The 14072-nt window shown below is 42.1% G+C and overlaps 1 protein-coding gene and 1 non-coding gene across 6 annotated transcripts in view; one reads left to right on the top strand and one right to left on the bottom strand.

The window, feature by feature from the left end:
* Window positions 1–14072, top strand: part of ENOPH1 (enolase-phosphatase 1) — a 39976-nt gene that overhangs the window by 12704 nt on the left and 13200 nt on the right. For 4 of the 5 annotated variants that reach the window (XM_028148378.2, XM_028148381.2, XM_054727851.1 and 1 more), the window contains exons 2-4: window positions 10065–10166; window positions 11846–12048; window positions 13185–13317. In XM_028148378.2, the coding sequence (XP_028004179.1) occupies window positions 10065–10166; window positions 11846–12048; window positions 13185–13317 (438 nt within the window). The remainder of the gene's footprint in view (window positions 1–10064; window positions 10167–11845; window positions 12049–13184; window positions 13318–14072) is intronic. The other variant, XM_028148375.2, reaches the window with a different exon arrangement.
* Window positions 5061–5227, bottom strand: LOC114232293 (small nucleolar RNA SNORA23). Its single transcript, XR_003618329.2, has one exon. It is a non-coding gene; the product is annotated as a small nucleolar RNA SNORA23 (small nucleolar RNA).

Below are 14072 nucleotides of genomic sequence, written 5' to 3'. Positions count from 1 at the left end.
TAAGCGTTCAAGTTCAGGGAAGGAGGTCCAAGCTAAAGCTGTGGATTTGAAGGTCATTAGCAATAATAGATGATATTTAAAATCATGGGATCAGATGAGATCACTAAGGATTGCGTATAGATAAAAAGGTGCCTGGAATAGTAAGGGCAATGTTGGCAGCTTCTCCTACTAATTCTACAACTATTCATATTGTTATTACTCTATTAAACGTGTTAAAAACTGCCAGGTGAACCCAAATCTCTCATTTTCTTAATACAGATCTCTTAGAGAAACCAAAACTATATTAGAAATGTCTATAGAGAATATGTTATCAGGATCCAGGGGGTTGAGTGATCTTAGTAAGCGTGCTCCCATGCACTTACAAGCTGGATGGACTTAGGCATTGGAGTTTGAGTCCTGGCTTTACTTTGTACCAGCAGTAAAACCTTTCTGAACTTCAGCTTCTTCATCTGTTCAAAAGGGTCCCCTTGTAGGGATGGTAGTTGGATTCCAGGAGATAAATGTCAATTCCTTCCCTTTCCCCTCTGTTAGTGTCTAGGACAGTGGTTGGCAAACTCATTAGTCAGCAGAGCCAAATATCAACAGTACAACGATTGAAATTTCTTTTGAGAGCCAAATTCTTTAAACTTAAACTTCTTCTAACACCACTTCTTCAAAATAGACTCGCCCAGGCTGTGGTATTTTGTGGAAGAGCCACACTCAAGGGGCCAAAGAGCCGCATGTGGCTCGAGAGCTGCAGTTTGCCAACCACGGGTCTAGGACTCTGGGCCAATCAGGTTTTCCTCTCTGGAACATGAGATACTAATATTTTGTCTCTTCTCAGCTTCTTTTTTTTTTAATCCTTACCCAAGGAGATTTTTTTACATTGATTTCTAGAGAAAGTGGGATGGAGGAGAAGGGGGGACAGACAGACATGAGAGACACATCGATTGGTTGCCTCCCCCATAGGCCCCTACTGGAGCTGGAGAACCTGCAACCAAGTTAAGTGCCCTTGACCAGAATAGATCCTGCAGCACTTTCATCTGTGGACTGACGCTCTAACCACTGAGAAAATCAGCCAGAGCTCTGCTTTTTTAAATCTATCCCAACACTACTCCTTTATAATTATAATCTTCCCTTGTGCAATGTGATTCATTATAATTAATTAGATCATTGTTTATTGTTCTTTAATTACAGTTTAATATCCTTAATGGGATTTAAAAGATACTGTTGTCTTATCAGCAACACATTTATTCATTTTGAATGAAAATAATGAAATCTAATGTTTTTTTCCTAAAGGCTTCAGCTTTCAAAAGAGTATGGGTATGTCCCTGATTACTCCATGAAGGTAGGGACAGCAAAGTGTGGCCCTGTGTAGCACTTCTCTTGGTAGATTTTAGTATGGTTTCGTGAAGTTTTTTTAAGGAATAGTTCTAATACAACTGCTCCACCTGTCTGACAAATGTCATGGACCACTCATTCCAAGAAGTAGTAAATTCCCATAATTAGAAATTTTCAAGCAGTTACAAACTTCTTGTTATAAAATAAATAAGTCCTGGGGATGTAATGTAATTGTGACTGTAGTTACTAATACTGGATTGTATATTGGAAAGTTATTAAGAGAGTAGATGTTAAAAGTTCTCATCACAAGAAAAAAATTTATAACTATGATGACATGTTAAATAGACTTATTGTGGTGATCATTTAGCAATATATACAACTATTGATGTATAATTACCCATTATCTTTTTTTATTATTGAATTTATTAGGGTGGCATTGGTTAATAAAATTATATAGGGTTCAGGTGTACAATTCTATAATACATCATCTGTATATCATATTGTGTGTTTACCACCCCAAGTCAAGTCTCCTTCCATCACCATTTACCCGCTTTACCCTTTCCTACTTCCCCCCACTTCCCTTCATCTGGTGATCACCATACTGTTTTATGTCTGTGAGCTGTTTGTTTTTCTTTGCTTAATCCCTTTACCCTTTTCACCAAGCCTCTCACCCACGTCCCCTCTAATAGCTGTCAGTCTGTTCTCTGTATGAATCTGTTTCTATTTTGTTGGTTTATTTTGTTCATTAGATTCCACATATATGAAATTGTATGGTACTTGTCTTTCTCTGACTGGCTTATTTCACTTAGCATTATACTGGGCTGCTTCCAAACCTCAGCTATTATAAATGACGGTGTAATGAACATCGGGCCCATTACCTTTTTATATACATGTTTTCTTTAAAGGAGATGAGTAAATAGTATAACAACAATTTTATTTTTATTGATTACATGACCTTTCTATTAAAACAACTGCATAACCGCAAATCAGATCCATATTTGGACTTCCAAGCATTTATGAGGCAACTTATTTAATTAGATCTTCTGAAATTTTGTGGCCCTTAATGAAGCTTTCAGAAAGCTGCCATTGAGCTGTATAGAGTAGGATAGATTGCTGCTTGCATAGTATCTCTTCTAGCATTTAGCAGAATTTAATCATAGTCCCCTGGAAGACAAATACTCTCATTTATTTCTATAGCCTTTTGCTATATATACTATTAAATCATAACAACCCCTTGGTATCTGGTGGACAAAAAATAATCACATTTGTAGAATATTGGGTTTATTGCTGCATTTTTTTGTACTATGATATTCTAAAATTATCTATAAATTGATTATAGCTGAAGTTAAAACATTTATCATCTCATTTATTTGTGGAATTACTTTTAAAGCCTGAACATTTTCAGTGGGCAGGGTTGGGCAATAAGCACTAGCTCTAAAAAGTCTATTTTTAGAGCTTTCTTATATGGTATCATAGCACATGTCAGACTGTGGTATAATTACTGGCTTTTTAAAATAAGCACCTTGAAGACATTTTATTTATTTTACATAATAGATGCTCAATAAGTATGTTGAAAGGATAGATAAAATTTTCACAGTTCAGTAAACTATCTAATCTAGTAATAGACAAATACGCAAATTGACCGCACCTTCGCTACACCTAAGCCATGCCCACCAGCCAAGCCACGCCCACCAACCAATCAGGACGAGTATGCAAATTACCCCAACAGAGATGGCGGCTAATTTGCATATCAAGACAGTGTCGAAAGAAGCCAAGAGCTGCAGAAGGGAGTAAAGCTTCGAAGAAGCAAGCAAGCCCGGGGGGGAGGAGAAGGGAGGAGTGAAGTCAGGGCCGGGGGCGAAGGGAAAAGCAGGCGGGCTGGAGGAGAAGGCGGGGCGGGCGACAAGGGAGGAACGGAGGCGGGGTAAAGTGCAGCAGGAAATCCTATTGCAGGATTTTTCCTGCAACGGGAACGCTAGTACTTTTATATTATGCAATAATACTTTTATAGTAAAATAGAACAGTCTGCTAACATGCCTCCCCCAGGTAATATGATATCCCAGGTGTTTATACACTAAGTTCTAGCTTCATTGCCTAGTTTAGTGTTTACTCAGAGCAGAGGAGTGTTTTATGTATAGAGGTAAGGGGCAAATTGGATGATCAGGAATTCCAAAGTAATCTCTAACTTCTAAAGCTTTTCCTAAATGTTTAGAATTTTTAGGAATCTTGCACCTTTTATTTCTGGGAGTTCTCTGAGGAGAGGGTTGTGGTTTATAACACCATTATTAGAAGTACCTGGCATTCAGTAGATCCTCACTCAGTAAATATGGAATAAACTAGAGGTCCGGTGCACAAAATTCATGCACTGAGGGGGGTGTCCCTCAACCCAGCCTGCGCCCTCTCACAGTCCGGGACCCCCTGGGGATCAGACGTACATCAGCAATTGGACATTCCTTTTGCAATCTGGGATCCCTCGCTCCTCACTGCCCGCTTGCTTACTCCTTACCGCTCAGCTCGTTGCTCCTTAGCAGCAGGCTCCTTACTGCTCAGCTTGCTGCTCCTTAGCGCTGCTGCAGAGGCAGGAGAGGTTCCTGCCACCACCACTACACTTGCCAGCCATGAGCCTGGCTTTTGGCTGAGAGGTGCTCCCCCTGTGGGAGTGCACTGGCCACCAGAGGGCAGCTCCTGCATTGAGCGTCTGCCCCCTGGTGGTCAATGCACATCATAGCAACCAGTCGTTCTGATTGTTCCCCTGTAACGGTCGCTTAGGCTTTTATTAGATAGACTAGAGACCTGGTGCACGAAATTTGTGCATGGGGGGGGGGGTCCCCTCAGCCCAGCCTGCACCCTCTCCAATCCGGGACATCCCTCTCACAATCCAGGACCACTGGCTCCTAACTGCAGTCGGACATCCCTCTCACAATCTGGGACCACTGGCTCCTGCCTGCCTGCCTGATCACCCCTAACTGCCACCCTGCTGGCCTGGTCACCCCCACCCCCGCTGGCCTGGTTGCTCCTAACTGCCCCCCCTGCCACCTGGTCACCCCCAACTGCCCCCCCGCCAGCCTGGCACACCTCACTGCCCCCCTCAGCTGGCCTAGTCGCTCCTCACTGTCCCGCCCCCCTGCCAGCCTGGTCGCCACTCACTGCCCTCCACTGCCCCCCTGCGGGCCTGGTCGCCCCATGCAGCCTACTGTTCGGTCATTTGGTCGCCCCATGCAGCCTGCTGCTCGGTTGTCTGGTCACCCCTCACTGACCCCCCTGCCGGCCTCGTCGCCCCACGCAGCCTGTTGGGTCGTCTGTTCGGTTGCGATGGTCGCTTAGGCTTTTTATATATATATATATAGATGAGTTGGTTGTGTTTAAGATTTATCCTCTAGAAACTTTTCTGCTATTATTTATCACTGAATTTGGATCAAAAGTGATTCTTGCCCAATTTAAAGTTTTGTCTGGCCCTGGCTGGTATGGCTCAGTTGGTTGAGTGTCATCACATGCACTGAAAGGTCACTGATTTGATTCCTAGCCAGGCACATGCCCAGGTTTCAGGTTCAGTCCCCAGTCAGGGTGTGTACAGAAAGCAACCAGTGGATGTTTCTCTCTCTCTCTGAAATCAATTTTTAAAAATTGTGTTGGAGAATATAATAAGTGGTAGAAAGTGCTTTCTATTTTTTTTTAAATGCAGTGAGTTATTATAGATAGCTTAAATTTGCAAAAGCTATACAGTATCTCTATTCCCAAAGTTCTGTATGGGAATTTGGAGGCTGGCCAGTGGTAAATTATGTCCAATGAGACAGCACTAGACCAGTACTATGATCCCAACTTACTCTTGGGCTGCATGATGTTTGTGTGGATAGCAAGATCTGAATGCAAAACACAGACAGACACTGGAAAGTGCTTTCTATTTATCTCTATATCTAATTACTGCAATGCCTTTGCTTGGTATTATTATTCCCATATAGCAGATGAGAAAACTGAGGCTCAGAGAGGATAAGTTACTTGAGCACAGTTAGTAAAAGACAGAGGTAGGACCCTGGCCTCACATGCTGCCTGGATTCTGTATTCATCTCCTCTCCCACAGAGGTCAAGGAACTGGGCTCTCCGCATTTACAATTCTTTTCATGAATTTTTGTTGGCACCAGTAAAACTGGATATAGGAGATAGGAATTTGTGAAGCACAAAGTAGTATAGAACTGCATGCATTTTACAACTTTTGGTACTTCAACTCCTCAGTTACTAGGAGGTCCTGAATCTAACCAATAGTTTCCCCCAGGAATATTTCTAATTGCTTAAGAGTTGGGAAATACTGGAGTCAGGACACTGGGGGAGGATGACCAAGAGAAAAAGAAGCAGTTAAAGGTAGGATAAGGCGCTTGTTGGCTTGCTTGTTTTTTAATAATGAAACAATTAAAATAATCAGGAAGAAAGATTAATGTAATTACCATGCACCCACCATGATGCTAATTTTTGTTATTATGTTTGTTTCAGATCTTTAAAAAAATAGATAAAACATTACAGATATAACAGGCCCTGATATATCCCATTTTATTTTTTGTGTTTTCAAAAAATATATATATTTTCTATATTTTAGAGAGGAAGGGAGAGGGAGAGAGAGGTAGAAACATCAGTGATGTGAGAGAATCATCAATCGGCTGCCTCCTACATGCACCACACTGGGGACTGAGCTCACAACCTGGGCATGTGCCCTGAGCAGGAATCGAACCATGATCTCCTGGTTCATAGGTCGATGTCCAACCCCTGAGCCAAATTAGCCAGGCCATTTCGTTTGCATTAGAGTTTCATTCATATGTTAGAGTTTATGTTCATATTGATAAATATAATTTTAGTACATTAATATTCAACAGCTTTATAATCTTTTAGAGTATGAATATACCCATTTATCTATTCTCTAGCTGGTAAAGATTTATGTTGTTTTCAGTTATTTTGCAGTTATACCCAGTGCTGCAATAAACATTTTTTCCCTTTCCTCTTTGTGTGCACATGTGTTAGTTTCTCTATATGTATATGCCCAGAAGAGAAATGGCTTGTGTATCTTCAATTTTGCTGCATCTTCTCAGATGACATTCTCAAGTGGGGGGCCACTTTGCAGCCCTACCCCAGTGTGTGAGTGGAGGAGAGACATTCAGTAGGAAAAGGAAGGGCTAAGGAGGGGCATGATGGGAAAATTAACTAATTTAAAGAAAATCAGAAATATATCAGTAGGGTAAAAGGAATCTCTTGGAAAAGAAAGCTGTCAATCTTAGCTCTTCATTTTTCTTCTTTTAGATCAAGAATGAGTTTTCATTGAGCTTAAACAAGGCTTTTCTGTCAAGTATGCTGAAAAATTTGATGAATGATCCATTACTTACCAAAGGAAAACAAGCAAAATTGAATGACTTCTTTATTTTTTCTAGGGCAGGTGAAATTTAAATAACGTATTATGAAGAGAGATAAGCATTTCAGTCCTACCATTTAAAAAAAAGCCACTAATAACCTTCTTGTGTTGTGTATTTTCATTTGGGACTGCAGTTTAATTTGAACTTGGGTTTTCTGGGAAATATTAAACCATTCTAATTATGTAGCCAAATCTTTCTACCAGCCAGGGAAACTATGCATACTAAAAAAAAACCAACAACAAACATAGAGTTTTGTTCATATGGATCTTTTAACTATGTCCTAGTCATATCATTCCTCAGTTTTCCGCCAGTTTCTTTCATCTCTTTTGTCCTTGTTCACTGTCTTGTTATAATATTTAGGAAAATGTAATGGCCCAGAAGCTTGTAACAAGGAAGAGGTCCAAGGGAAGAGAGAGAAAGCACGGATCAGTGGTTTTAAGATGTTCCCTACATCCCACAAAGCTGGGCTGACGGCCGGTTCTGATTAATACTAATCAGAAGAGGGAGGTGGGTGCTGTGTTTGGCACAGATGCCCTGTGATAGGACATGCAACAGCTTCAGGAATTGGAGCCCGTTCTTACTACATTTAGTGAGCCCTCTTAAGAGAATAGGATCACTTACCTTCAGGGCCTTTTGCACACCTCAAGTGGAATGGAAACATTTGAAAACCCTTGTCTTTTGTCTCTGGTTTATACACTTCATAGATGAGGTGACTCTATCAAGAACCTTTCCTTCACTCCACCATTTCCTCTGTTTGGAACATACTCTCCTCTGATCTTCTCTGGGTTAATCCTATTCACCTTGTGGTTCTCAGACTTTTTGTTTTCACGTTTCCTTTTTTTCTTCAAAATTACTGAGGAACCAAAGAACTTTTATTTATATGGATTATATTGATCAGTATTTACCATATTAGAAATTAAAACTGAGTAATTTAAAAATATTTATTCATTCATTTTAAACAATAAACCCCATTACTTTGTTAATATAAATAATAAATATTTCACAAAATAATTTTTTTGTTTTGGAAAATGTGTTTAGAAGAGGCATTATTTCACATTTTTTGCATGCCTCTTCAATGGCTAGCTATTAAAGACAGCTAGATTATTTGCATGGGATCTCTTGTGATATCACACATTATCTAGCCTCTGGAAAATTATTGTACACTCCTGAAGAGATGAAACTGAAAAAGGCAGATAACAACTAAGTATTCTCATGAAAAGATTTTGACCCTACGGGACCCCTAAAAAGATCTCTAATCCTTGCGATTAGAGATCATGTGTGGTTTTTGTTCCCAATTATATTTTCAGCTCTTAGCACAGGGCCTGCCCTGTATTGGACATTGAGTTAATGTTTGAATAAATAAATGAGTGAATGAATTTGGATTAACAGACTTCTTGAATTCAACTTGATTGTGGATTTCTCTTAAAATGTAAGGCCTTGCCCTGACCGGTTTGGCTCAGTGGATAGAGCGTCAGCCTGCGGACTGAAGGGTCCCAGGTTCGATTGCAGTCAAGGGCATGTACCTTGGTTGCAGGCACATCCCCAGTAGGGGATGTGCAGGAGGCAGCTGATCAATGTTTCTCTCTCCTCGATGTTTCTCTCTCTATCCCTCTCCCTTCTTCTCTGTAAAAAATCAATAAAAAATATTTTTTAAAAAATGTAAGGCCTTCTCTGAGTTATGATCTTAGGGCCTATATCAGTGGTCAGCAAACCGCGGCTTGCGAGCCACATGCGGCTCTTTGGCCCCTTGAGTGTGGCTCTTCCACAAAATACCACGGCCTGGGTGAGTCTATTTTGAAGAAGTGGCGTTAGAAGAAGTTTAAGTTTAAAAAATTTGGCTCTCAAAAGAAATGTCAATCATTGTACTGTTGATATTTGGCTCTGTTGACTAATGAGTTTGCCGACCACTGGCAAGGCATGTTATTTTAGGCTCTGGCTATTCCTAAGACTCTTGCAGTGCCATCACTCTCTGGATCCACACAGCGTTCTGCTTGTACTCTATCTTATCCATTGTACCCCATTATAATTCTTTGTTTACCTGCCCCCTCCCACCCCCAGATTCTTAAACTTGCTGAGAATAGAAACTGTGACTCATTTATCTTTAGAATCCTTTTCTTCATGCCCAACTGCGAGTGCCCCACGTTGGGCTGCCAGTTGCGAGCGTACCCCCCACATCCCACGTGGGGTTCAGGTCCAGGGTTCGGGCTCTGGAGGAGGCCGCACACAAATGAAAGAGACTAGACAAGAAAATATTAATTTGGGAATTGGGGGCCAGGCAGAAGCCCAAGAGAGGACTCCCGCTTTGCTCTGGCCTTGTGATCCCTTTTATTCAGGTTTGGGATCCACCTGTAGCCCTTAGGCAGGCAATTTCCAGTAACAGGCAAGCTCTCTTATCAGTAAGGATTTACATGAGACTAAAAGGTGGAAGTTGCTTCAGCTCCCTTTGTCTCCACCAGACAGTGGGTGTAAGGCTCTGACCCTTGCCAGAGCCTCAAGGTTGACCAGCCTTCCGGGTTCCTTGTCCTCACCTCTCTGCTAGTGAAGGCAATGGGCAGCTTCCAATACCCAACTCTGGGACTAGCATATCTTGGCATATAGTAGACACTAAAGCAATTGCTGAAAGTGCCACATTTTATTTGAAAAGATGCATATGCTGCAATTGCAAGTAAATGTAAAAATTTTGACCTAAGAGAGATCATTTTCCCAATGCATGAATTACTGACAGGTTATCTATTTCTGAATCGTTTTGCACATCACTTTCTTATAGGGTATTCTTTTAAGTAGTCTGATTACCAAGAATCATGGTGCTCAGGTGTTTTTTTAAAAAAAACAGTTGTCATGCATGGACACTTTTCAGCAGATATTTGTATATACATGTGCCGAGTACTGTGCTATGCATTGAGGTTATAGCTGTGAACAACATATACTTGATCCCTGCCCTCAAGGACATATGGTCTAGCAATCTGGTTCTGGAGTCAGCAGACTTTTTCTGTAAAGGGCTGAATGGTAAATGTTTAGACTTTGTGGGCAATATGGTCTTGGTTATAAATACCCAGCTCTGCCGTTGTGGCCCCAAAGTAGCCATAGATGCTATGTAAACATGAATGTGGCTATGTTCCAGTGAACTTCATATACAAAAAGATGTAGAACAGATTTGGGCTGGGGGCCATGGTTTAGTGATTCTTGATCTTTTTATTTGTTTATTGGTCTATGTCTCTCACACATATATCCACAACTGCAATTTTCATAGGCTTATTTGCTACAGTTAGCTAAGGTGAGATTGTTGAAGAACTTCATCTCATGCAAATTACTAAAGCTAATAGTTGTTATTTTCTTTTACCATTTTACCAGGACATTTTATTTCCTTACATCAAAGAAAATGTTAAAGAGTATTTGCAGACACATTGGGAAGAAGAAGAATGCCAGCAGGATGTCAGTCTTTTGAGGAAACAGGTTGGGACATTCTGTTCTATTGCTTCCACATTCCCAAGTATCTTAGAAATAAAGATGCTTAGAGACTCATGCTCAAGCCCTTCCTGGGTGGACTGCAAAAGGTTTTGCACTCTCTTTTCACATTGTTCATTAATGTCTCCGAGAGATAGCACCTCGTCACCTCATTCTCTCCTCTCTTCTGCCTCCTGGCATGAGCCCCGCTGAGCCCTGCACAGTGCTTGTGGGCTCTGATATCTACATACCGCCTCCTGACCTCTTACCCCAGCTCGCACTTGGCCCAGCCCTCATATCTGCCTCCCACTATTGTGCTCTGTTCTCTGTCCAGTTTTCAGTCTCTTTTTCCCTTACACACTGTGTACTGTGGCACTCCTTTTTTTCTTAATTAAAATTGCTTCAGTGGCAAAGATCTTACATACTGTGCAGAGCTAACTCTGTGGCACTTATTTTCTAGTTAATTTTCTGCTTTGAACAATGTGGAATGCTCTGAAATTTTTAAGGTTACGAGTTAGGATTGGAAATATAATCATATTCTTTGGGACATGGGGTATTAGAGTTTGTTAGATTTTCTAGATAACTCCAAGTCAGTCTAAAACACCTTCCCTTACCTTTTTTGTTGTCTCAACTCTTGTTGAAACGTGTACATTCCTCGCTGTAGGGTATGTATCATCGAGTCCTTAAGAGGTTGGACATGGATGTTATCACATTGTCAGTGATTCAAATAGCTGTTAGAGTTTTTGCAAGATGTGAGAGATGGCAGGAAACTGAATATGAAGCAACCCCAGACATTATTTCACTAGCTTCTTTTCATTGAATTCTAGGCATGAACTGATTTAAAGGGTGTGTGTGTTTTTTTCCCTTAGTTACAGTGCAGAGAAAATGATCAGATTTCATTGAATCCTGGTTTGTTGATCCTAGTAAGTGAATCAACAAACTAGTCTTAACTGTATCATTTTATCATGAGCTCTCTCTCTTCTCACATACATGCCTCTCAGTTTAAATTTTAGCTTTAGCAGTATAGGAAAGATCATGTAAATTATTAATTAAAATCCACTAGAGGCTCGGTGCATGAAAATTCATGCACTGGAGGGGGGTCCCTCAGCCCAGCCTGCCCCCTCTCAAAGTCTGGGAGCCATCAGGGGCGGGACGCTACCCGGCAATCGGGAAGGTGACGCCCCCATCACACTTCTGCTGCTGCCACTGCCGGCAGTGCAAGCCTCGGCCGGCCCTGGTTACCTGAGCCTTGGGCAGCCTCCATCCGAGGCTTGCCTGTGCCTTGGGCTGGCCCTGGGGCGCTGAAGGGTTGAGGGGACTGGGGGACCCCGGAGGCAGGCGCATGGAGCAGCCGGATCTGCATGGGGGCGGGCCTGGCTGTGCCACATGCCTGCCGCCCCAGCAGGGCTGAGGGGACTGGGCGCTGCCATCTTTGAGGGAGTGAGGGTCAATTAGCATATTCCCTTCTTATTGGCTGTGGGCACTGCCATCTTTGTGAGGGTGTGAGGGTCAATTAGCATATTCCCTCTTTATTAGATAGGATTTCTTTTGGGAATCATTCAGATCAGCACCAAAAATGTAGGATACTTTAATTTGTAACAGTACTTGGTGCTAGTTTTCAGGTCTCATTTTAAGGACTCTTTTTTCAAATAAGTAAGAAACAAATTCATGTTGTTTATGACTTGAAGGCTGAAGAGGACGCCCACCTGGATGGGGCTGTTCCGATCCCTGCTGCATCTGAGAACGGAGCAGATGACTTGCAACTGATGATCCAGGCCGTGGTAGATAATGTGTGCTGGCAGATGTCTCTGGACCGAAAGACTACGGCACTGAAACAGCTGCAGGGCCACATGTGGAGGGCAGCATTCACAGCAGGGCATGTGAAAGCAGAGTATGTAGCTGCTCATGGGACTCTGAACATTTCATCAGCCCCAAAACCAAATACATTTTCCACTAGCCCTCTTCTCCAGTGTTGCATGATTAGTAAAATAGATAAAATCAAATTCTTTTAATTCTAACAAATGAGTGTTTTGTTTTTTCGAAGCTGGGATAAAGCATTTCACCCAGCTAAGCCTCCAAACCTGATGTTTGGCTTGGTGGGATGGTTGAAGGACTTTCAATCCCAGTTTAAAAATAGCTTCCTAGGAAATGGTGACTTTTTTGAACTAAGTCAGATCTGACCTTTTGCTAAGAGTAACAGCGTGTTGAGCTGCTTCCCAAGACCATTCGATTATCTGTTTTCTGTTCTGTTAGAGAAGTAAGAACTCTATAAAATGATGCGCCCCGTCGCTTGGGGGTTACTCAGTGTCAGCAGTGCCACTCATTTCTGTGCTCTTTTGAGCAATTTCCACAGACTCTTTGTCTTGATTGTGGAGTTCCCAAGAGCACTCCTACTAAAGAAGATTTAGGAGTCCTGTGTTGCTAAAAAATTCTTAGTAAGATATTGCCATATTTTAGACTGTTCCCTGATATAAACCCTAAGATCCAAGACTGTTTCCAGCTGCCTATGTTTGTTTTGTTTTTTTTGCAAATGAGATGCCATTCCTTTATATACTTTACAAGGGGCTTCCACCTTTTTAAAAATATACATATATTTTTTTTAATTTTAGAGAGGAAGGGAGAGGGCAAGATAGAAACATCAATGATGAGAGAGAATTATTGATAGGCTGCCTCCTGCACACCCTACAGTGGGGATCAAGCCTGCAAATCTGGGCGTGTACCCTGACCGGGAATCGAACATCCTGGTTCATAGGTGGGCGCTCAAACACTGACCCACACCAGCCAGGCTGTAATCACTTCTGATTATCATAGTGGGGCTGTCAAAAACTGTTTTTCTCTCCACCCAAATTATTGCTTCTGATCTGTGTGATCCTGGAACTCTGTGACACACTTACTAGATCTGCAGATGGAGTCCCTTCTTGTGATGACCATTTGGGCACAAATAGAGAAACTTGTGACAACTATTTTGACTGGTTTTCATCTGGCAACATAATGAATTCCTGCATTTTAACTTGATTTTCTGTCTAGGTTCTTTGAAGATGTAGTTCCAGCAGTTAGGAAGTGGAGAGAGGCTGGAATGAAGGTGTATATTTATTCTTCAGGAAGTGTAGAAGCACAGAAACTATTATTCGGGCATTCTACAGAGGGAGATATTCTTGAGGTAGGTTACATGATAACTTTGTTCTTTGACATTATCAAAGCATGAAATAATGAATGTTAAAGGAATATGGTACACTTATAAGCTAAGTCAGCATTCAGATAATTGCATATATAGAGCCATGCACATTGTAAAGGGAAGTGGAAAAACTGGGGAAATCTATCTAATAAAAGAGTAAAATGCAAATTAACCATCACTTCATTACACCCACAAGCCAGTCAGGAGCGAGTATGCAAATTAACCCAACCAAGATAGCTGCGGCCATGGAGAGAGCAGGAGGGTGGCTTGGGTTTTCCCGGCGATGGAGGAAGCCAAGCTTTCAGCACACCCTGGCCCACCCAAGCCTCCACTCCAGGCTACAAAGTTTGAATTATAGAAGATAAATTAATCCCAACAAAAATAGCAGCAGCCACGGAGCTGGAGAGAGTAGGAGGCTAGGGTTGCCCCCAGCGATGGAGGAAGCCAAGCTTCTTAGCCCTGGCCTGCCTTGGCCTCCGCTTAAGGCTACAAAGTTTCAATTATAGAAGATAAATAAACCCCAACAGAAATGGCTGCTGCCACGGAGCGAGCAGAAGGCTTGGCTCTGCTCCAGGCTACAAAGTTTCAATTGTAGAAGATAAATAAATCCCAGATACCAGGGCCTCTGCTTGGGTCGCCGGGGGGCGTGGCCAGCCTGGAGACCACCACAGGCCCCTCGCCCAGGCTGCCCCACGCCCCAAGGGAACCCCCACACTGATCCAGGACACCCTTCAGGGCAA

This window comes from Eptesicus fuscus, chromosome 2 (genome assembly GCF_027574615.1).
Source record: "Eptesicus fuscus isolate TK198812 chromosome 2, DD_ASM_mEF_20220401, whole genome shotgun sequence".
Classification (NCBI taxonomy): domain Eukaryota; kingdom Metazoa; phylum Chordata; class Mammalia; order Chiroptera; family Vespertilionidae; genus Eptesicus; species Eptesicus fuscus.
This window is presented reverse-complemented; position numbering and strand designations above follow the sequence as displayed.